Here is a 25,322-nt window from a genome sequence, read left to right as displayed (position 1 = left end):
CTAGTCTCAAGGATGTTTTTTCTATCTTTCATTTTATTTAAAAAAACCATGCACGTTATTTTTCTTCATAAGTAGGCTAAACTGATTTATAGCTGTAAAAGTTAAAACGTCTTGCAGGGTTCCTGTAAAGTGAAAATATTTATCAATGAATATGAAAATTGTCCCTGCACAGGTATCTCATTTCTTATAGCCCGTCCCACGAGAAAGGCCTTTTTTCATACTTTGAAACTAACTACAAGTTATTTATTACTGAGCCAAATGATTTATAAATTGCACACAAAAATAGTATTAAATTTTTTTTCTTTTCCAAAACACTTTTACTTTTCTTCTTACGTCAAATCAAACTGAAATTACTGCATTATTTATCAGCTAAGATTATAGGCTTTTTATCGTTTCGTATCGCAGGGTTATTCGGTTTTGTATTGCACTCTTATACGCATGCGTAAAAGAAGACTGTGATTTGGGACCGCGTGTTCAGTTTGGCTGTTTTTAATTTTGTTGCGATGTTGGTTTTATTTGAAACTCCGGCGGGTTACGCTGTATTTAAGGTATGCAAGAGATTCACGTGATTTTTAGTCTTTAAATATTGATTTCCCTACAATGTAGCGCAAATGACAGTCGTGCAATTTATATAAATCATAAATGATCATTTTGGAAACACGTGGTTTTTAATTTTACAGTGATAATATCATAACAATACTGATTACTGGAAAAAAAAGGGAAAGACTTTCCTTTGACACTGTCATCTAAGCCACTTTTTTTTTAAAACTCATGAGTTTGACCCGCACATCGACCCCCCACCCCCCCCCCCCCCCTCTTCAGTGGTTATCCTTAGGGTTAGTCTTTAAAGACCGATATATAGCTATAGACTAATAGAGGGGCATGGATCGAACTCTTCCGCGTGTCGCTCGCACAAGTATAGTTTTGTGTTGCCCATTTTTCGTTTGCACGTTGAATTTATGCAGGGACTTTGGAGGCTTTCCAGACTGTTCGTCCACTTGATGACTGCATTTTTTTCAAACATATTAATAGTTATTTCTTTGACATTATAATCGTTTCTTAACATTATTTTGTGGCATACTATAACCAATTTTTTTTAAATAGAGTTAGAATTCAACATTTATATCCAGTTTTTATTAACTGTTTGTATTGATTATTATGCGGACGATTCATCGGTACGGTTATAGAATATGTGCGCCACCTAAATACAACCATTTACTATAGGCCTACACTAAATAACGAATATGTAATTTTCTATAATTTTAACTATGACGATTTCTAAAATAAAGCCAATAACTCGAGTTAATTTCTATTTTATTTTATTTTAGGAACTTTGCGTTATTTTGTGTTTTATTTCAGGAACGGTTAGGGTTTAGTTTGTTTTAGGAATATAGGGTCGATTGATTTTCTGTTTTACTTTATTTTAATTTAGGAACTTTGTCGGTCGATTGTTACAGAAAAGTGTTGATAGCCTACACGGCTACAGAGTGATTAGGGTTAGCAAGGGGGGCTGGGGGGGGGGGGGCCTGGCCCCCCCAATAAGTCTTGATGTCCATATTTAAAAAAAAAAAAAAGTATTATTTTTTTCTAAATAAATAATTTTATTTTCTTTCTTTTCCCCCCTCAAAAAACCATGCCCCACTTTTTTTAAGAATCCCCACAAAAAAATCCCTCGTTTTACAGGATTAGTGGCGGACAGATTCTATAACCGCTCCGATTCGTCCACTCGCTCGTACATTATCTCACATGTCTGATGTCACGATGTGGTAAATAGGTAATGCAAGCCTCCACGTCGGAAGACTTTATTACCATGTCATGTTCTCATTCAGTGGCGTAAATTTTATCCACTGTACCCTCCCTCGTCACGTTATCTCCATATGCCTAATAACCTCGAAATAAAAGACTTCAATTCCAATTTAATTAAATGTTTTAGACGCTACTGGATCCAACTTGGTGAAACAAGGTTAAGCTAATTACTTCACAATATCACAATAGAGGACACCTGTACACTTAATTGGTAAAGCAAACAGAAACCAAACAAGTTGAAAGGGAAGGGCTAAAGATTATCTTTACTGGGCATATTGAACTAAAAACATCCTACAACATGTAGCGTGAAAGGCATACATTATAGAAACGAACAATAACCAAATAAATAGAAACGCGAATGAATTGTCTGCAGAGCATTGTTATTTAAGAACATCTACCAAGCGTAATCTAATGCAATATAATTTATTTTCACCTTTGTAAATTTATGACACAGCAAAAAAAATACGGGTTAAAATATATCTAATAATTTATTTAGTACCCATGTACATGTAGTACACATTATTTAGTTCGTGGACGAAATGTACTGGGGAAATAAAAACCCAGTGGACGAATCGTCTGGAACTGATTTTTTGTAGTGGACGAATCGTCTTGAGTTCCTCAGTGGACGAATCAACTGCATCCCTGTTGGAGTTGTGGCGGCAAGCGCGGCAGCCACCACCCCAATAGTTCCGCTTTTTGTTAACGGTACATACTCGTACATGTTTTAGTGTTCTTTCTGTTTTATATTCTGAAAATATTGCTCGAAAGTATGTATCTTTAACAATGTTTCAAGCGGGAACACTCCTGCAGTACCATCGGTAACAGATCGTTTCATCCTTATTAGTAGTTCACCCGAGTTGTTTTGAGCAGGGTCTATTCGTACCTCTAACCAAGTCGTTTCGCCCCATGTTTCGATTCACCCTAATTTTTTGGTAATATACAGACAATGTATTCACATTAATAATTAATTTATGAACAGTCACACTGCATACTACTGATGTGCTGTGGTTTCTTATTAAATATACTACATACCCAGCTGAGGTTCAAATGGTATGTTGATTTCGTCTAGCTTTAGCCGACAGAAAGTAAACAGCTGATATAGTGATACGGCATTAATATCCAAAGACAGAAAATTACTTAATATTTAGTAAGATAAGATCAAATTTATTGCATTTAAACATTGCACATGGGAACAGTGCACAAAAATAACATCATGAGTAATGAATAAACAGAAGAAAAAAAAGACTTCCAAAACTAATAAAATATTTATTTTGGGGGGCGAAACGACTCGGTACGAATGAGAATGAAACCTGAAATATAATAATAATACCAAATATTCAATTAGCATAATATTTTTTTAGTGATCTCTCGACCATTAATAAGAAACGGTGTCATCCAGAATACAGCATTATTATGTTTGCTTATTTTGATAATCACCGTTATTAAGTTTAACGGCATGTGTTCAACATATAGGTTACGGTTGACGTTGCGGACATTAAACAATACGAATACACACAAGTAATTCTTGATGTAAAATTGTTTTAAAAAATCAATAGTTCACATCAGTGAATACTTAATTGCTGTTTCATTCGTTTATTTCCTTGTTTTTGTTAATTTTGCACTCATGCATATGCAATGGAACATGCAGTATTTATACAAATTAAGATTAAACATACACTGAATCCAATTAGTTTACAATAATCATGATATTTGTTAAATCAAATATGTAAATTTGTAGACTGAGGTGACATCTTAAAAGGATTTTGAAAAGGCCGTAAATGTCAATTCATTATCTTTTTAATAAAAAAATACCTGACGTAAATGGAATAGTTGTAAAAACGTGAAGTCAGCATTCTCAGGCTAGGTATTTTACAAGCTGAAATCAACAACAAGCATTTAACATGACGTGGAAATCAATAACAGTAACAATAATAATAAATTACAAATTGTTGGGGTGGGTAATTGATGGGTTACTTTAAAAAACCAGTCAACAAAAAAGCAGCAGTTAAAACCAGCATAAATATTGCTGTTTTAAAGAAATAATTAGCTCTATTTAAGAAAAGAAGCGAGTATTGGCTCAAAAATTGTATTTAGAAAAAAGAAGAAGAAATAAAAGAATACATCCACCCACCCCCATATTGCAGGGCTAGCTCGGTGAGCAAAACAATTCGCCAAATTGTCTATTAAATTTCAAAAATTGCAGAAATTGTCAGTTACTTTCTAAAAAAAATGTCAATTTTAACATGAAATTATTTCGCCAAATTAAAATAAAATTCGCCAACTACTTTCAAAATTTACACCGGCGTCGTGGTTAGGCCATCGGTCAATAGGCTGGTAGGTACTGGGTTCGGATCCCAGTCGAGGCATGGGTTTTTTAATCCAGATACCGACTCCAAACCCTGAGTGAGTGCTCCGCAAGGCTCAATGGCATTATTTCGCACCCGTCAGATTAAGTTGACGGGCGTGTTGGCGCTCGTGCCTGTCAAAAACGAGGTCTGTCTCCGTAACCATATGTCTGACATCATATAACCATAAATAAAAATGTGTCGAGTGCATCGTTAAATAAAACATTTCCTTTCCTTATAAATACATACATAAATATCTTGATGCTTTTCACTGCATAGTGGCCCATATTGTGAAAGTTTCTTCTTGCACGCATGCTCACCAGGGTTCTTCAATTTAAAATTGATAATCTGAAAGTGAAAAGGAATATTGTATATATATAAAAAAAAATACATAGCCTATTTTGGAATAATTCGTTTAATCTTTTTTTTCTTTCTTTTTTAAATTTATAAACAGAACTTGACACTTTAACCTTTCAGTAAATTGTACATAAATGATAAATCTGTTACACCAAATAAAATTGGATATATCATGTGTTCAGTATTATACTGGACATATGATGTATTCGATATGTTGATGACTGCATGCATAATGCATTTAAATTTGCCATAATACAAATGCTATTGTAGCTTTAACTCTACTTTTTACCATTTACCTTCATTTCAGCTCTTGAAAGAAAAGAAATTGCAAAAAACAGAAAACCTGTACCTAGATTTTGAAAATGCAGATGAAGCTAGTAAAATGTAAGTATCAGTATGCGATTCTGAGGAGAGTCTGGTTGGTAAGTACTGGGTTCGGATCCCAGTCGAGGCATGGGATTTTTAATCCCGATACTGACTCCAAACCCTGAGTAAGTGCTCCGCAAGGCTCAATGGGTAGGTGTAAACCACTTGCACCGACCAGTGATCCATAACTGGTTCAACAAAGGCCATGGTTTGTGCTATCCTGCCTGTGTGAAGCGCAAATAAAAGATCCCTTGCTGCTAATCGGAAGAGTAGCCCATGTAGTGGCGACAGCGGGTTTCCTCTCAAAATCTGTGTGGTCCATAACCATATGTCTGACACCATATAACCGTAAATAAAATGTTTTGAGTGCGTTGTTAAATAAAACATTTCTTTCTTTCTTTCTTTGAGGAGAGTAGGAGTCCGAGGCTCGCAAAAATAATATAGTACTCTCTAGCTTAGTTAGCATACGAGCCCTCGTGGCTCGTAAAAATTACATATACAAATTACATTGATTCTTCGAAATGACAGTCAGCATATATCTCAAAATCATAGGAAACCATAGTCTTGAATAGCGATCTTTTCCACGATTTCATGCAAAACATGTAGTGTATCTGTATCTTCTGTTCTACTGGAGACGCACGGCAGGGCTCGCTGGGTTGGTGCCGGGCTTTTGATTTGCAAACAGCGACACCTTATGACACTTGAGGGGCGGGATGTAGCTCAGTGGTAAAGTGGTCTGTCTGGGATCGATCCCCATTGGTGGGCCCATTGGGCTATTTCTCATTCCAGCCAGTGCACCACGACTGGTGTAAAAAAGGCCGTGGTATGTACTACCCTGTCTGTGGGATGGTGCATATAAAAGATCCCTTGCTGCTAATCGAAAAGAGTAGCCCATGAAGTGGCGACATCGGGTTTCCTCTCTCAATATCTGTGTGGTCCTTAACCATATGTCTGACGCCATATAACCGTAAATAAAATGTGTTGAGTGCCTCGTTAAATAAAACATTCCTTTCCTTATGATGGTTAAATTTTTTAAACCAAATCGCACACTATAAGTATGTTTCTGCCAGAAAATGTTTTGGGTATGGCGATACGGAATTGAATGCAACCACAGTCAATAGGGGCTATGGGGGGCATCCTCCACAAAGAAAATGATTAATCCCAGCAACATACCAACAGATTTTTATCGCGAGTACAAACATTAGACTTGTTCCCGGCTCAGTGCTTTTTCGTAGCACGTAACGTAACCAGTCAAGTTTGTATAAATATCTTGCGAAGTAGGTGCATTCCCATTGGTAGTTAGAAGGCGTTATAGCCAGATTTAACCAATCAAAAATGGTGATATTGTGATGATCATTACAATCTCGAACTGGATCAGCAACCAGGATAAACCAGTCACAGTGATCTTATTATTAACTGTAATTCCGAATCGGATAGTGGCAGTGATGATGACAGTGGCAGTATCAGTATCCACTGTTCCTCAAATAAGGAAGATGGCACCGAGTCTCCCACTCACCACTGAATGTCATGACATCAGGGGTTTCCCTAGAGCGATAAGCCGACACGGCCCGTGCTCCCTTAGCCAGCCAAGTAAGCGCCTTCATGTCTGGTAAGCGCCTTAACTGCAGGACCACACATTATCACACTTCCATTTGGTATCTCTGCAATTCTTTAGATGTTCACTTTGAGGTCCATTGATCGCACCGTTTTAATTGTCGGCGGGCTTGTGCTGATCACGTGGTACAGGTGATCGGCTACTACTAATCCGCCAGATAACTGCTTGTTGTAATAGTGTATGTATGCTTGGGAATTACGCATCAAGACAAATCAAAGAAAATACCTATTAATTGAATAAACATCTCTGAAGGTGAAATTCTTGAGTAAAACATGTCACCATTATTTTAATTTTGTAAAGTCTTTGAACCAAACCGACACTGCTTGTCAATTTGAATACACATGCCAGTTCAGGGCCGAAAGACATGTCGGCTATCCCAAGGGCTGAGTTCAGCCAGACCGAGCGAAAACAAAACGTTCACTACACTGGTTTGCGCGCTTCACGTTAAACCAAATGGACACTACGGACACCAATCAAATAGTTCGCGAACGTTAGGAAGAACGTTCGTTGGCTGAACTGAGGAAAGCTCGGCGTAATATATGTCACGCTTCAGAGTCAGCTGACACCCACGTGTCAAGAGACATCATTGCGGACATGAACAATACGATTACATGGAAGTAAATCTTGATGTAAATGTGTAGAAAAACAATAGTTGTTTGCATCAATGAATACCTAACTGCAGTTTCGTTATTTCCTTTGTCTTTGTTAATTTTGTAGCTATGGTCGAGAGCACGCACTGAGATCGCAATCGCAGGAAATGAACATGCAGTATTTATACAAATTGCAGTTAAACGTACACTGAATTAGTTTACAATAATCATGTTTGTTAGATAATGCTAGATATGTATTTGTTAAACTGTGAGGTGACAAGCATTTAACACGACGCTGAAATCAACAGCAACAACATGGTGCAAATTATGAAATTGTTGGGGGTGGGGAATTGATGGGTTTTTGTGAAAAACATTTCCCCCCCCCCCCCAAAAAAAAAAACCCCACAAAAACAACCCCAACATGATTTGATGGATTGAAGGCAAACACTTAACTGTTTTCAAAGCACTACCCCACTTCTTTTGGCTTGATTTTTTTGTTATAATGATACTATATATGTAAGCGCCTTAAAAAAATCCTGGGGAAAGGCCTGGACATTATATACACATAAAAGACTAATATTATAAAATTAATGGTAAGCAATTGCCCTGCAATGAATTCTTATTTATTCACACGTAGTTATGCACACATGATGATGTGTTTTATATAATAGGTCAAGACTATGTTTTGGTAATTTATTGCAATAGTTCTAATCATTATAATTATTTTTAAATCTCTTAAACATTTGTATACATATACTTTTTACTTACCATTGCAGTGTACGAGATTAATGGTATCCCGGGGATACCAGAATTTAATTTTGGATACCAGACTTCAAGAACCCAGTATCCCACCGGGATACCATATAATGTTGTTTTTTGTTTTATTAATCCTGCGTTTTTATTTTTCGCTGAAACAATGAAAGTCGTCATTTACTGGTGAAGTTAAGTAACAGTATTTTCGAGCTCGTACCCAGTCTAATGCTATATCGTAATAATATCTCCCCCAACTCGTACCCAGTCTAATGCTATATCGTAATAATATCTCCCCCAACTGGTACCCAGTCTAATGCTATATCGTAATAATATCTCCCCCCAACTCGTACACAGTCTAATGCTATATCATAATAATATCTCCCCCAACTCGTACCCAGTCTAATGCTATATCGTAATAATATCTCCCTCAACTCGTACCCAGTCTAATGCTATATCGTAATAATATCTCCCCCAACTCGTACCCAGTCTAATGCTATATCGTAATAATATCTCCCCCAACTCGTACCCAGTCTAATGCTATATCGTAATAATATCTCCCCCCAACTCGTACCCAGTCTAATGCTATATCGTAATAATATCTCCCCCAACTCGTACCCAGTCTAATGCTATATCGTAATAATATCTCCCCCAACTCGTACCCAGTCTAATGCTATATCATAATAATATCTCCCCCAACTCGTACCCAGTCTAATGCTATATCGTAATAATATCTCCCCCCAACTCGTACACAGTCTAATGCTATATCATAATAATATCTCCCCCAACTCGTACCCAGTCTAATGCTATATCGTAATAATATCTCCCTCAACTCGTACCCAGTCTAATGCTATATCGTAATAATATCTCCCCCCAACTCGTACCCAGTCTAATGCTATATCGTAATAATATCTCCCCCAACTCGTACCCAGTCTAATGCTATATCGTAATAATATCTCCCCCCAACTCGTACCCAGTCTAATGCTATATCGTAATAATATCTCCCCCAACTCGTACCCAGTCTAATGCTATATAGTAATAATATCTCCCCCAACACGTACCCAGTCTAATGCTATATAGTAATAATATCTCCCCCAACTCGTACCCAGTCTAATGCTACACTGGAGAAATAGCGGCGTAGCAATAAACTGAGAACTGCTAAGTCGCTATTGTTTTTGTTGGATGTTTCCTCCCTTCAAGTTTTATTTGAGATATTGATTCCACATCTGCAGAAAATTGATACAGGAAGGTTTATTATTAGTAATGTCAGAAACACTTATAGATTACTGCTAGAAATTAATTTATGTCGGTATTACTCAAAAATAGATGCAGCAATTTTTTTTGCCGATTCCGTTTTATTGTGAATTTCACAAATTCCACGATGTCGATTGCGATTTAATGAGAACAGTGCCGTCCAAGTTTGTTACGATGTTATTTATGTATTTCATTTAAGTGGGATACTAAATTCTCAGGTGGGATACTAGATTTAGAAATGTTAGTATCCAACTGGGATACTGCCCAAATATTTTAATCTCGAACACTGCATTGCCACTTTTCTTTCTTAAAATTAAGTATATATATTTTTTTAAATTATAAAGAAAAAACCCAGGTTATGCAAACCAAAATAGGTTATACAAAATTTTTAATTTGCGCAGGCCTGAAGGCCAAGATAATAGGAAAAGGACGGATTCATTTATGAATGGTTGGAGGTGCTTTGGTAAGTATTGTTACACTTGACCAAAAAGCTGAACATAACTTTTTTCTTCCCATCAAACGAATAGTCTTGTTACATTTTGTGTATCTGCCAATGATGTATAATTTATTTTGCTGATTTATGTGAAGAAAATTAAGTTTCGTCACTACCTCTGAGGCAAATGTACACACATAAATTGATATACCTACATGGGGCGGGAAGTAGCCAGGCGGTAAAGCGCTTGCTTGATGCACAGTTGGTTTGGGATCGATCCCTGTCAGTGGGCCCATTGGGCTATATCTCACTGCAGCCAGTGCACCATGACTGGTACATCAAAGGCTGTGGTATGTGTTATCCTGTCTATGGGATGATGCATATAAAAGATCCCTTGCTGCTAATCGAAAAGAGTAGGCCGTGAAGTGGCGACAGCGGGTTTCCTCCCTCAATATCTGCCCGCCCACCACCCCCCTTTCACCATTACAAAGTTAAGAGGCAAGATAGACCTGTATTACGTTTTTTTCATACATGGCATTATCAAGGTTTGCATACATGTTACAATTGATCATTTAAAGTTTCATGTTAGATCAGTTTCACACAATCTATTATAAAGTCCCACATCAGTGAAACTTGGTTTTCAGTTTACCTATGGATGTTCATGAATCATTGTGTGTGTGGGAGGGGGGGGGGGGGGGGGTAGAATGATCACAAATAGTTGGATATTTTTTTTGGTGCCGTTTTGTTTTTACAAATGGTAACGGTCAGTTACAAATATATGTGTGCGTGTATATGTGTATGTGTGTACATATGCATATACATATATACAGTGTTTCTGCCAGAAAGAAATTTTTGGGTTTGGCGTTACGGATATGAATATTTACAATGTGTGTGCTGAATGCACCACAGTTGACAGAAAGGAAATGGGTTAATTTTAGGGTTAGCATTAAGAAAATAATACAGTAATGATAAGAATTATTAATTTTGTCAAAATTGGGTGTGGCACCATACCCATTTTACCCTCTAGCAGAAACCCTGATATATATATTAGGTAACTGTTGATATGTGATGGTAGAATAAGACCCAAATTGAAGCTGACAGTTCTATTTGTATAAATTTTAAAGTAACAAAAAATATTACAAAATTAAGAAGTAATTGCAAAAAATTTAATACATTTCATCAAGTCGTTACCACCATTATTGTCGCACCTCAAATGTGACAGTATTGACACTTGATGGTCATGACAATTTATTAAATCTTACCTAATGAAACTGCTATTATGAGAGACTTGCTCTGTATACATGTGTATTCTTACTAACAGTTTTAGCTAATAGTGTAAAAATTCATGGAAGGACAGTCACCTGAACATAATTATTTTCTTTCCATCAAGCAAATGAACTTGTTTTATTAAAGATTGTGTGTCTGCCAATGATGTATAATTTATTTTGCTGATTATGTGAAGATAAATATGTTTCGTCACTACCTCTGAGGCAGATGCACACATATATTGTCATTGATATATTATTTACCGTTATGTTTGTCTCATTACCTAAAGTTACAAAGTAAAAAGGAGAGATATTACCAGGGATTTATTCAGGCGTTCTGTGTGTCTGGACATAGGCCCCTTCCCAATAGAAAGTGACAATGAAAATTACCAAGTTTTTTCACCAACATTTATATTTAATTATCTTATGTTCTAATACATTAATTAAACAGTGGTGTACCACATCATTCAGCGGACTGAAAACATGTCCCAATTACGATTTACTTACACTAATTTTCCCAATCCCATCAGAGGACGGGATGTAGCCCAGTGATAAAATGCTTGCTTGATGCGTGGTCAGTCTGGGATCGATCCCTGTCAGTGGGCCCATTGGGCTATTTCTCGTTCTAGCCAGTGCACCACGACTGGTATATCAAAGGCCGTGGTATGTGCTATCCCTTGCTGCTAATCGAAAAGAGTAGCCCGTGAAGTGACAGCGGGTTTCCTCTCTATATCTGTGTGGTCCTTAACCATATGTCCAACGCCATATGATCGTAAATAAAATGTGTTGAGTGCATCGTTATATAAAACATTTCTTTCTTTTTTTCTTTGTCTGTGTTTATTCTATCGTGGTGTTTTTCTTTTCTTCAGCGTCAAGTTGAGACATTTCCAGAAGTTCAAGGACATGACAGAAGCTCTCTCTGGTAAGATTAAAAAAGTAACATTCACACATGAGTGACTTTATTTAGTTATTGAACATTTCGGCATATATTTTCACTATTAGAGCAGAATTTGGTAATTGAAATTGGACATTAGTTAAATTTTATTATTTACATTATTCATTTTCGTACATCCAAACTATTTCTGGTCATCCTGGGCCTGTGCTTATAAAACTTTTGAAGAGTCCATACTCTTATCTCAAATGACGTCACATGCACACAATTTGTATGGCGTTACCATGAAGTTCATGTCTCGGGCTCTTATTAGAGTCTCGAGTGTAGACTCTAGGTTTTATACGCACCAAGCCAGGTTTTTCTAATGCCACAGAATACATTTTTCATATTTTTAAAAATGCACACATACATCTGAGAAATAACAGTTATAAATCGAGATGCTTTAGTCTTATGTATTACGGCTATTTCATCGTCGCAGATTATTCTTTCACAGTATTGTAACTTTATCTAATGGGTTACATGTTTGTAGTTTATAACACACTTGGTGTTCATTTTAACTTGTTGAAACCTGGGTCTGTGTTTTTAAAAGTTAGTTTTTTGTTTACCAAAGTAAGATTTACACGTGAGTGGCTGTTAAGTTTGTTGTTGTTTAACACCACTGAAAGAGTCGAGAGTTGATTCAGTTGACTTGTCGTGTATCCAAAACCACTTAGCAGTGGTGTGTATTCTCTCTCAATATCTGTGTGGTTCTTAACCATATATCAGACACCGTATAACTGTAAACTTTCATTCCTTTCATTTCTTTCCTGCATCTAGAATCACTTAAGGGGCGGGGGCGTAACTCGGTGGTAAAGCGTTCGCTAGATGCACAGTCGGTCTAGGATCGATCCCCGCCGGTGGACCCATTGGGCTATTTTTCATTCCAGCCAGAGCTCCACAACTGGTGTAACGAAGGCTGTGGGATGGTGCATATAACAGATCCCTTGCTGCTAATCAAAAAGAGTAGCCCATGAAGTGGTGATAGCGGGTTTCCTCCCTCAATATCTGTGTGGTCCTTAACCATATGTCTGATGCCATATAACCATAAATAAAATGTATTGAGTTCGTTGTTAAATAAACCATTTCCTTTCCTTAACCATATGTCTGACGCTATATAACTGTAAATACAATGTGTTGAGTGTCGTTAAATAAAACATTTCCCAAGAATCACTTAAATATGGAGACCTACAATGTGTGTTGTTTTTCTTTCTTTTCTTTGACCCTGTAATTTCTTGGTTTCCAGCGGCAACCGCAGCTGTCGAAGGCAAGATGAGCAAGACGCTGAAGAAAATGATGAAAAAGCTGGTTGCCACGGATGCACAAGAACAGCTGTTAGTCGCTGATGCCAAGCTTGGCAATGTGATTAAGGTAAATATGTATACATTAACTATCGAGTTTTGAATAATTGTGTCCAATTTATAAAAAAAGTTGCAAAGTGTAAAAAAAAGTCTAGAGAGATATTTATTTTTACTGGTTACCAAGTGGTCATTAAGTTTGATGTCTAAGAAATGATCATCAGATTGTTCATATACTGTAAGAACAGAATACGGGAACACTTGATATTGTAGACCACATTTCCATCAGTATTAGTGTCATAATGTCTGTATAAAGTGCAAAGTCGTAATGTGGGACTGAATTATAGGATATTAAACGAGCTTCCATTTCCTCGGGAAATAATTTTCATTGTCACTCGCTTAAGCTTGTGACAATTGAACATTATTTTACTCGGGATATAAATATGACACGAAATGGTAGCGAGTTTAATATCCTATTTATTACCCATAATCGATCTTAATTTATATCATTCATTTCGTTTCCTTGACGTTCCTGTTATGTTGTGCGCCAATTGATGACGTCATTGTGTTACGTCCCACTTGGCGTTCAAGTGGGACGTATCACTTTGATGTGTACCAAGATATTTGTAACCAAAGTAATAACATTAGTAATGTGAAACTGAATATCAGTAACACCGTTAACTTCATGCGTCTATGGATGAGGATTTTTGGTTGCAGTCACTTTTTTCTTTTAGTGTCGGCGTGATCCCTCGTTTCTTTCCATCAGTATATTAAATGGAGTGTGTTAATTATCAGCAGTCTATTTATTTCACGGTACATTTTCTTTTTAACATAACCTGACCTCAAACAAATTGCATTTTCCCCCTTATGCAAGTATCTGCGAATGAGACAGAAGGAAGTTAAAAATGTAACAGGTTTCCTCTTTAACCTTTAGACTACTGGATTAATTTTTAACAAAAAACCACCATTTTTGAAAAAAAATGCAAGTAACGTTTTCGGCGAGTGTCGCAAAATGAAACAGAATTGGGGAATGTTGTATACAGTGTACAAATCGTGACGTGACGTCGGGCGAGATATTCGCCTCAGTAGTCAGAAGGTTAAGACTGTAATATATCAGAATTACCAAATATTTTATAAATCAATGTGCTCTAGTGGTGTTGTTAAACAAAACAAACACTCTTTTTCCTTTGTTGACAAGATAATATTTTATAAATCAATGTGCTCTAGTGGTGTTGTTAAACAAAACAAACACTAACTTTTTTTCTTTTGTTGACAGGATAAGTTTACCAAATATTTTATAAATCAATGTGCTCTAGTGGTGTTGTTAAACAAAACAAATACTAACTCTTTTTCCTTTGTTGACAGGATAAGTTTGACATGCAGTGTCTGTCAAACTCGAACGTCCAGGAGCTGATGAGATGTATTCGCTCGCAGATGGACAGTTTGATCACCGGTCTTCCGCAGAAAGAAATGGCCGCCATGGCTCTGGGTTTAGCACACAGGTAATATATATTACCCGCCCTCAACGTTAACTTTTCCCATTTGGAACTAAATGGGTTTCCTCTATTGACTACAAGTCAGAATTACCAAATGTTTGACATCCAATAGCCGATGATTAATATATCAATGTGGTCTAGTGGTGTCGTTAAATAAAACAAAGTTCTTATTTTTTTTCAATATATTCAGTATTGTCACAATTTGCTATAAATATACACAATTTTAAAACCTTCAACAATAATTGCTAATCGATTTTCAGTTGACTAGAAATCTCTCTAATCAAGATTTTGAAATTGTGTAATGTAAATTTATCTGGAGTTGTCGGTAAGAGCATTTAGTAGTTCTGTAGAAAAGCTTCATGAGTTTTGTATCGGGAGTTGATTCTTTTATATAAGTTGTGTATTCAGCTAGTGATTGAAGTATGCCCCCCCCTGTGGTCATTTTTTTCATTATTATTAAAAAATCACAATTCAAATTATGCAGATTGCTACAGAAAAAAAAATACCGGGTCCAATTTTTGACCAATTTTTTTTAATGATTACCAATTAAACCTTTGTAATTCTAAGTTGAGCATTGGTTTGAAGTGCAAAGATGTAGATTAAACACTTTTGCTGAAGAAAATGTGGTTTAATTTTGTTTTTAAGTGTTTTATCTAAGCCTGTATGTTTGTTGTTTTCAGTCTTTCAAGATACAAGTTAAAGTTCAGCCCAGACAAAGTGGACACAATGATTGTTCAAGCTATATGTAAGTTGTGCAGATATTATGATTGAATGTATGATGGAATGGGATCGTGAAAATATATTATGATGGAATGAGATTGTGAAAATATATGATGGAATGGGATCATGAAAATAGATTATGATGGAATGGGATCGTGAAAATATATGATGGAATGGGATCCTGAAAATAGATTATGATGGAATGGGATCGTGAAAATATATTATGATGGAATGAGATTGTGAAAATATATGATGGAATGGGGTTGTGAAAATATATTATGATGGAATGGGATCGTGAAAATATATTATGATGGAATGGGGTTGTGAAAATATATTACGATGGAATGGGATTGTGAAAAGATCGTGAAAATATACTGATGGAAAGAAATAAAGGATCACACAGATAGCAACAAGAAATAATGGCTGCATCAAAAATCAATTCATATTGTCAGAAGTTGACTTGGAACATATAGGCAGCTCATTCAACACTACAGACATTCAATCCCACATTACAACTTGGTATGAAATGCAGACATTACTACGCTATTAAATGAATTACATTTGGTCTGCAATTCCATGTGTTCCCTTATTTCTTTCCATCAGTATATATTATGATGGAATGAGATCGTGAAAATATATTATGATGGAATGGGGTTGTGAAAATGTATTATCAGGGCTGGCTCTGGCATTTACCAATTGCAAATTTTAAAAACAATTGGCCAATTTTATTTTAATTTGGCAAATAAATTTTAGTCAATAATTGTTATTCTATTTCAAAATAACTGGGTTTTTTGCAATTTTTGAACTGTAAATAGATGATTTGATGACATTTTTCTGCTCACCCAGAGTTTGGCCTGATTATGCTGGAATGGGATCATGAAAATATATCACCGTTAATAATTATGAGTAGCTCGGTGTTAGAGCGTGTACGTGTGTATTGTGCTGTAGGATTAATCTTCGCTGTAGATCCATTGCATCATTTCAAACCAGTCCATTACATTTAGTATCTTAGATAAAGTTTCACTTAGGGGATAACCCTACTGTGTTTTCCGATTTGCGGACGTATATTGGTGGTTTTACAGTTGCAAATTTAGTTTTATTGGCAGCGTGTTAGCGGAGCCACTACAACGGTAAATTTCTGACTAACACCACCGATATACGTCCGCAAATCAGAAAACATAGTAGTGTTATCCCTATTCAAGTAAAATGTTTATTGGTTGATTTTAAATAGGAAATTATCACATTTTTAGTAAGAACAAGGATATAAACGTCGCCAGTTGGTGACGTCATTAGGCAGCCCATTAACAGATGATATGTGGTCGAACAGTTAGAGGCTCTAACATAGATGTGTAATTTGACATATATAATCGGCTCTCGAGATTAGATAACGACTAATAAAGAATAATATGTTCATTTCTGACATACAAACCAGGCCTTTCCCCAGGATTTTTTTTAAGGCGCTTACATATTTAGCATCATTATAACACAAAAGTCAAGCCAAAAGAAGTGGTGTAGTTAAGTGTTTGCCTTCAATCCATTAAATCATGTTTTTTTTTTTTTTTAAATAACCCATCAATTCCCCACCCACAACAATTTCATAATTTGCACCATGTTGTTGCTGTTGATTTCAGAGTTGTGTTAAATGCTTGTTGTGATTTCTGCTTGTAAAATACCTAAGCTAAGAATGCTGACTTCACAGTATATTCCATTTATATATTTTAAAAAAACGTTAATAAAAGAAAATGTTACGGTCTTTTTAAAATCCAGCTAACTTATTAAATGTCACCTCACAGTTTCACAAATATATATCTAGCATTATCTAAACACTATGATTATTGTAAACTAATTTAGTGTACGTTTAACTGCAATTTGTATAAATACTGCATGTTCATTTCCCGCGATCGCAATCTGCATGCGTGCTCACGACCATAGGTACAAAATTAACAAAGACAAAGGAAATAACCGAAACTGCAGTTAGGTATTCATTGATGCAAACAACTATTGCTTTTCTACAAATTTACATCAAGATTTACTTCTGTGTAATCGTAATGTTTAATGTTCGCAACGTTGTCTCTTGACACGTGGGTGTTAGCTGACTCTGAAGCGTGACGTATATTACGCCGAGAGCTTTCCTCAGTTCAGCCAACGAACGTTCTTCCTAACGTTCGCGAACTATTTGATTGGTGTCCGTCGTGTCCATTTGGTTTAACGTGAAGCGCACAAACCAGTGTAGCGAACGTTTTGTTTTCGCTCGGTCTGGATGAACTCAGCCCTTGGGATAGCCGACATGTATTTCGGCCCTGAACTGGCATTTGTATTCAAATTCACATGCATTGTCGGTTTGTTTTTATTACTTTGGTTCAAAGACTTTACAAAATTAAAATAGCAAGTTACATATCTTCCAGACATTGAATCACCGTCACATTGCTGTCATACATGTCGAATGCATGCCGTTAAAATTAATAACCTTGATTATTAAAATTAGCAAACATCATAAGGCATACGCTGTATTCTGGATAAGACCGTTTCTCGTTACCGGTCGTGAGATCGCTATTATTTTTTGGTCGATCCGTGACCGTTCATTTGAGCAAATAACAACGTAGTTACGGTTTCGATATGGTAAATGTATACCAGGATTAATGGTGACATGTTTTACTCAAGAATTTCACCTTCAAAGACGTTTATTCAATTAATAGGTATTTTCTTTCATTTGTCTTGATGCGTAATTCCCAGACATACAGACATTATTACAACAAGCAGTTATCTGGCGGATTAGTAGTAGCCGATCACCTGTACCACGTGACCAGCACAAGCCCGCCGACAATTAAAACGGTGCGATCAATGGACCTCAAAGTGAACATCTAAATAATTGCAGAGATACCAAATGGAAGTGTGATAATGTGTGGTGAATGATGTTACGGATCACAGCTCCATTGTTTTGTATACATGTTACAAATTAAGCCGACACGGTCCTGCAGTTAAGGCGCTTACCAGACATGAAGGCGCTTACTTGGCTGGCTAAGGGAGCACGGGCCGTGTCGGCTTATCGCTCTAGGGAAACCCCTGACAAACGTCTCATTATTTAACGACTTCTGTACGTAATATGAGTGCTACAGAAATTGTCTTCATGACGTCATTACAAAACAACCCTGTTCATTGCTTAAGCTATGACCTATTTCTGCCAGAAAATTTGCGACCGGTATATCAGTGGTTTTACCACTTGAAATTTTTAGTAGATATCCAATCAGATTCGTTCTTACAAATGTGTTGAATTAGAATGATTATTACATTTTACAATTTAGTGGCCCATGAGAAGACAAAAACCAGTTACTGTTACGGCCTGAAAATCTTTTGTTGCTGTTACACAGTAGTAGCATCTCGCATCTGTAAGGTTTTCTAGTTCCTGCTTTAATTGTGTGTGCCTTTCTAAACAGATACGGGCGAGACGTAGCCCAGTGGTAAAGCGCTCGCTTGATGTGCGGTCAGTTTGGGATCGATCCGTCAGTAGGCCCATTGGGCAATTTTTCGGTCCAGCTAGTGCACCACGACTGGTACGCCGTGGTATCTGCTATCTTGTCTATGGGATGGTGCATATAAAAGATCACTTGCTGCCAATCGAAAAGAGTAGCCCATGAAGTGGCGACAGTGGGTTTCCTCTCTCAATATCTGTGTGGTCCTAAACCATATGTCCGACGCCATATAACCATAAATAAAATGTGTTGAGAGAACGTCATTAAATAAAATATTTTTTATTTTTTATTTTTTTAGCCTTGCTTGACGATCTAGATAAGGAGCTGAACAACTACATCATGAGATGCAGAGAGTGGTACGGCTGGCATTTTCCCGAACTCGGCAAGATTGTACAGGACAACCTAGCATATGCTAAATTAGTCAAGAAAATGGGTAATAAAAATGTGATAGTTGATGGTGTATCATGCTAAATTAGTCAAGAAAATGGGTAACAAAATTGTAGTTGATGGTGTATCATGCTAAATTAGTCAAGAAAATGGGTAACAAAATTGTAGTTGATGGTGTATGATGCTAAATTAGTCAAGAAAATGGGTAACAAATGATAGTGATGTATCATGCTGTATTAGTAAAATAAAAAAGTGGGTAATAAAAATGTTATAGTTGATGTTGTATCTGACTTGCATGTTATTTTAGTTTTTTAAAAAAAATGGGTAATTAAAAAATGTGATAGAATAGATGTTTAACGACACCCCGGCATGAAAAGTACATCGGCTATTGGGTGTGAAACTATGGTAAATGCAAAACTTAAGTGATGATTAACATCAATGTGAAAATTCAAGAGGTAAATGAAAACAGTGTAAAAATACAAATATCACAGATAGATACATTTAAAATATAGATACATTTAAAATATAGAATAAAAGTCAGTATCACATAAAAATTGTAATAAAAGTTCTGGAAGAAATCGAAAGGATTCTATCGCATTTCGTTGTCCAAATATATCTTTTCGAGGTTGTTTGAGATGCGTACTTTCCACCAAAATGTGACTAAAAATGTGATAGTCGATGATGTATATGACTTTCATGCTAAATTAGTAAAGAAATTGGGTATTAAAAATGTCATAGTTGATGATGTATCTGACTTGCATGCTAAATTAGTGAAAAGAAAAGAAAAGAAAAATGGTAATAAAAATGTAGTCAATGTATCTGCCTTTCATATTAAACTAGTACAGAAAATGGATAATAAAAATGTGATAGTCGTCGATGTATCCAACTTGCATGTTAAATTAGTCAAGAAAATGGATGCAGTTGTCAGAGGACTGCCAAGCTTTTAAAGGCAATGCCTACACTGGAACAAACTTTGGTTAAGCCAATTTTCAGAAATTTTTAGTATTTCTTTGAAAGCAATTAATATGTGCACCATGGCTGGTATATCAATGGCTGTGGTATGTGTTATCCTGTCTGTGGGATTGTGCATATAAAAGATCTCTTGCTGCTAATAGAAAAGAGTAGCCCATGATGTGGCGACAGCGGGTTTCCTTTCTTAAATTTTAGAGCCATTTTGTTTTAAAATTAGCAATTTTCTAATTTGGTAATGTACAGTATATGCCATGAAAGAAATGTTTCACAACATTGTATAATATTTCTGTCTCGGCTTTAGTTTCTTGCTTGCATCTGATTTTGACTGCATTATCACTTAAAAAGTCCATCCAGCTTTCCATAACTACACATTGTCAAATCTTACCATGAAAGAGTCCATCCAGCTTTCCATAACTACACATTGTCAAATCTTACCATGAAAGAGTCCATCCAGCTTTCCATAACTACACATTGTCAAATCTTACCATGAAAGGAGTTTACGCTTATGATCAGTTGAAGGAATCTAAATTGTGAAACATTGTTTTCATTAGGATGGGTTTTTTTTTTTAAGGTATTTACAAAAATCTTATAAAATAAAACTTCAGAATCTGGATTAGACATTTGAATAACTAGATGTATCATATGGTTATCTCGGTGGATCGTTGTTGTTTTTTGTTGGGTTTTTTTTTTACATCCCAAGCAGAAGCAATATCTTGATGTGCCATTAACAAACATTTCTTCTTTGTTTTTGCTGTATACATTTGTCTCAATGTTACCACCATAACATTAAAAGCGTATTGTCAGTATCTGACTATTAAGAACATCTCTGTAATTTATTAGGAAAGAAATTGTGTATTATGCAAATTCATTAAATGGTCTTCGGATGTAAATTGTAAGTTCAAATTCCTGTTCTCTCTAAAGATGAACTTTGCCCTTTCGCCAGGTGAGCGTGTAAATGCTGTTGCCTGCGATTTGTCGGCAATATTGCCTGAAGAGGTAGAACAGGAACTAAAAGAGGCTGCAGAAATCTCCATGGGAACGGAAATCTCAGAGGAGGATTTGTTGAATATTCAGTATCTTTGTGACCAGGTATTACTAATTTGTGGGAAATGTTTTCTTCAAATGTTTCCGTCTATGGATGAATTCTTAAATCTCTGGATGCAGTTTTGTAGTTTGGTGCTAAAGTGCTTTTGGGTTTGTTTTTTGTTTTTTATAGTTTTTTTTGGGAGGGGTAAAGAGGACATACAATCTATTGTCTTAGGGTTTGTACAGTTTCATAAGAGTGAAATAGGCTTAACATTACTGGTGAAATCACATTCATTTAATACAAAAAAAATTAAGCAAATTACTTTTTCACATTTATATTTAATGTAAAGTTGCTATATTTCATATATATTAACATATCCCCAAGTTAGGAGACTGCAGTTTTCAGGAATTAACACAATTTAGCTTACAATTGTTTATTATATAGTTAAACAGGTATTTTGTTTGATATAGATACAGCATTTTCATTCTAAGGAAGATTGTTTTTATACGGTGTCTTGGTAAATCTCTACCCATACGAACACACGTTCTTCAGGGGTTTTAATTACTTTAACTATATCTGATAATGGTTGTTTTATAACAGTCATAGTAAGAATTCAGTATGATGTTATTTTTGTTTTGTTTTTCTATCCAGATTATTGATATATCTGACTACCGAGCTCAGTTGTACGACTATCTAAAGAACCGAATGATTGCCATTGCACCTAACCTCACGATATTGGTTGGAGAATTGGTTGGAGCCAGATTGATAGCTCATGCAGGTAACAGAATTACAGAGATGTTTCATCAACATTACCAGTATATAATAATTATAGGTAGGACGTAGGCCAGTGGTAAAGTTGATGAATGGTCAGTCTGAGATTGATCCTCATCGGTGGGCCCATTAGGTTATTTCTTGTTCCAGCCAGTGCACCACGACTGGTATTTCAAACATTGTGGTATGTGCTATCCTGACTGGGATGGTGCATATAAAAGATCCCTTCCTACTAACAGAACAAAGTTGCGGGTTTCCTCTCTAAGACTTTTGTCAACATTAACAAATGTATGGCATCTAATTTCCTATAATTGCTTTATTGGTATTGTTAAATAAAGCTAACTATCAAAGGGCTTGGTATATGCTTTCACTTAAAAAAAGATAATTCAATGATGATCTGTTTTTAAAATTGTGATCGGCAACATTTACTGATCATTTGAAAATTACTGTTAGTTCAGATGCATCAAAGGTGAAGGTCACTTTGAAGATAGAAATTATGACATCTGCCAACTTCATCTATCAATTTTTAATAAAACTTCACATGGAATTAGAATAATTTCTTAAACGAGTTTGCACTTCGCCTGTACATCAAGTTCACGGTCACTGTCACAAATAAGGGGGCAAGACGTAGCCCAGTGGTAAAGCACTCTTTGGGGTCAATCCCCGTCGGTGAGCCCATTGGGCTATTTCTCACTCCAGCCAGTGCACCATGACTGGTATATCAAAGGCCGTAGTATGTGTGGGATTGTGCATATAAAAGATCCCTTGCTGCTAATAGAAAAGAGTAGCCCGGGTTTCCTCTTAATATCTGTGTGGTCCTTAACCATATGTTTGACATCTTGTAACTGTAAATATAATGTGTTGACTGCGTCGTTAAATAAAACTCTTACTTTCCTTTCCCTTCCCTCAATATCTGTGTGGTCCTTAACCATATATTCGACACCTTGTAACTGTAAATATAATGTGTTGACTGCGTCGTTAAATCAAACTGTTACTTTCCTTTCCTTTCCCTTCCCTCAATATCTGTGTGGTCCTTAACCATATATTCGACATCTTGTAACTGTAAATAAAATGTGTTGAGTGTGTCGTTAAATAAAACATTTCCTTCTTTCATGTCACAAATATAGAAATTATAGTATTACTGCCAACTACGAGGGAATTATGGCAGTATTTCCGAGTTCTTGTATACAGAAGGGGTGAGACGTAGCCCAGTTGTAAAGTGCTCGCCTGATGTGCCATCAGTCTAGGATTGATCCCCATTGGGCTATATCTAGTTCCAGCCAGTGCAACATGACTTGTATATATCAAAGGCCATGGTATGTGCTATCATGTCTGTGCGATGGTGTATATAAAATATCCCCTTGCTATTGAAAAATGTAGCATATTTCCTCTTAAAAATTACCATATGTTTGACATCCAATAGCCAGTGATGAATAAATCAGTGTGCTCTTGTGGTCTCGTTAAACAAAACAAACAATTGTCTCTAAGACACTGTCGGAATTAACAAATGTTTGACATCCAATAGCCGATGATAAATAAATCAATGTGCTCTAGTGGTGTCATTAAACAAAACAAAGTTAATGTACTGTATGTTTGCTCATGATGACGAGATGTCCTGCAATGCTGTATTTCTGATGAATGACATTTCTGAAGCAAACACGTTCGAACATCTTTCTTTGGACCTTGTTTGTTTCATCATAATGAGTACAATTTTGGCTCCTGGTATATAATTAATACATTGCCTTTTATTATGGACCATATATATTTCAGGGCTCGAACTTAACGACGGTACCGACGGCAGTTGCCGTTAAGATACAAATTTATATAGGTAGAACAACACCAACTGCACTTTTGTGCCATCGGTAAAGCTCCCCAACAATGGCAAAATGTGTACATTATCTGCCAATATTTAACATTTGCATGTTTGAAATATGTCTACATACAGCAAAATAACAAGTCATGTTTATTTGCTGCAAATATTACTTTAAAAAAAATTGCCCTGTATTTGTTTAATCATAATATATATTTTGCTCCTAGTGTATGATTTGCAAAAAAAAGCTCCGCATGCTGGCTAGTGTATGATTAATGTAATGCCTTTTATTGTGGTTAATTACAAAAACAAAATTGAATACAAAATAGCCTAGAATTACTCAGGGGTTGAAATAACTGGTCGCCTAGAAGAAAAAAAGTCTTAAACACTTACGATTCCTAACTGGCCTCTAATTTGACTCGTTCCGGAACCAATTGGTCCCCAACCCCCTACATATTTCTTGCTATTGGTACATCAAAGGCTGTGGTATGTGCTATCCTGTCTGGGGGATGGTGCATATAAAAGATCCCTTGCTGCTAATCAAAAAGAGTAGCCCATGAAGTGGCGACAGCGTGTTTCCTCACAATATCTGTGTGGTCCGTAACCATATGTGCGACGCCATATAACCGTAAATAAAATGTGTTGAGTGCGTCGTTAAATAAAACATTTCCTTCCTTCCTTGCGGGTTTCTTCTCTGTGTAAAAAATGACCATATGTTTGACATCCAATAGCCGATGATAAATAAATCAATGTGCTCTAGTGGTGTCATTAAACAAAACAAACGTAATGTACTGTATGTTTGCTCATGATGACGAGATGTCCTGCAATGCTGTATTTCTGATGAATGACATTTCTGAAGCAAACACGTTCGAACATCTTTCTTTGGACCTTGTTTGTTTCATCATAATGAGTACAATTTTGGCTCCTGGTATATAATTAATACATTGCCTTTTATTATGGACCATATATATTTCAGAGCTCGAACTTAACCTTTAGACTACTGGATTAATTTTTAACAAAAACCACGTTGAGTGGGTACAAGTTTATAATTTTTACTCACATATATTCACTTAAATGTTTTATAAAAACATGAAATAAAGTTCATATATTAATCGGTAAGTATTATTTTCGTGTCTTTTTTTGTAATTTTTATTATTTTAGATCGGCTAATGGTGATTAAAATTAGGCAAAAAATCGAAAAAGTTGTGTTTACTTACGGGCATTTGTGGCCAGCTGTCCAGTATTTATGTCCATTATTCCCGATAACAGTGGTTTTCTGACCAGAATTTTTTTTAAAACCCGAACTAAGATTCATATTGCAATATTTGGTAATTTTCGTTGTTGGTAAAACGATCAAATTTATTATCAAATTAGCTGTCACAATCAGCTATCGATCCCTGAAAATGACCACGACGTGCCGCCATTGTTGTCAAGCGAAAATACTTACCGAAAACCACTTTTTGAACTCAAAATTTCAAGGTATTTTCAATTGAAAAAATCAAAACAAAAGCCACCATTTTGAAAAAAAATCTTTTTTCTTTAATTATATTTCCGTTTCCGGTGAGTTTCGTGTGCAAAACGGCGGGAAATATGAATTGGGGAATGCACTGTATACAGTGTACAGTATATCGACTGACGTGACGTCGGGCGAGATATCTCGCC

General features: G+C 36.0%; 1 protein-coding gene and 2 non-coding genes across 3 annotated transcripts in view; all 3 read left to right on the top strand.

Annotated features, from left to right (window-relative positions):
* Window positions 1–451: 451 nt before the first annotated feature.
* The window catches only part of LOC121387515 (nucleolar protein 58-like), a 39,952-nt gene continuing 15,081 nt past the window's right edge, over window positions 452–25,322 (top strand). Inside the window, exons 1-9 of the mRNA XM_041518658.1 lie at window positions 452–548; window positions 4,816–4,892; window positions 11,651–11,703; window positions 12,956–13,080; window positions 14,373–14,509; window positions 15,184–15,248; window positions 18,992–19,126; window positions 20,996–21,141; window positions 21,731–21,857. Coding sequence (XP_041374592.1) covers window positions 504–548; window positions 4,816–4,892; window positions 11,651–11,703; window positions 12,956–13,080; window positions 14,373–14,509; window positions 15,184–15,248; window positions 18,992–19,126; window positions 20,996–21,141; window positions 21,731–21,857 — 910 coding nt within the window. The 5' untranslated portion in view covers window positions 452–503. The remainder of the gene's footprint in view (window positions 549–4,815; window positions 4,893–11,650; window positions 11,704–12,955; window positions 13,081–14,372; window positions 14,510–15,183; window positions 15,249–18,991; window positions 19,127–20,995; window positions 21,142–21,730; window positions 21,858–25,322) is intronic.
* LOC121387899 lies at window positions 9,624–9,710 on the top strand. The gene has a single exon (XR_005959902.1). It is a non-coding gene; the product is annotated as a small nucleolar RNA SNORD70 (small nucleolar RNA).
* LOC121387898 lies at window positions 10,932–11,017 on the top strand. The gene has a single exon (XR_005959901.1). It is a non-coding gene; the product is annotated as a small nucleolar RNA SNORD70 (small nucleolar RNA).

Source organism: Gigantopelta aegis, chromosome 13 (genome assembly GCF_016097555.1).
Source record: "Gigantopelta aegis isolate Gae_Host chromosome 13, Gae_host_genome, whole genome shotgun sequence".
In the NCBI taxonomy this organism is placed as follows: Eukaryota; Metazoa; Mollusca; class Gastropoda; order Neomphalida; family Peltospiridae; genus Gigantopelta; species Gigantopelta aegis.
Note: the sequence above shows the minus strand (reverse complement) of the source record. Positions and strands in the feature narration are given on the sequence as shown.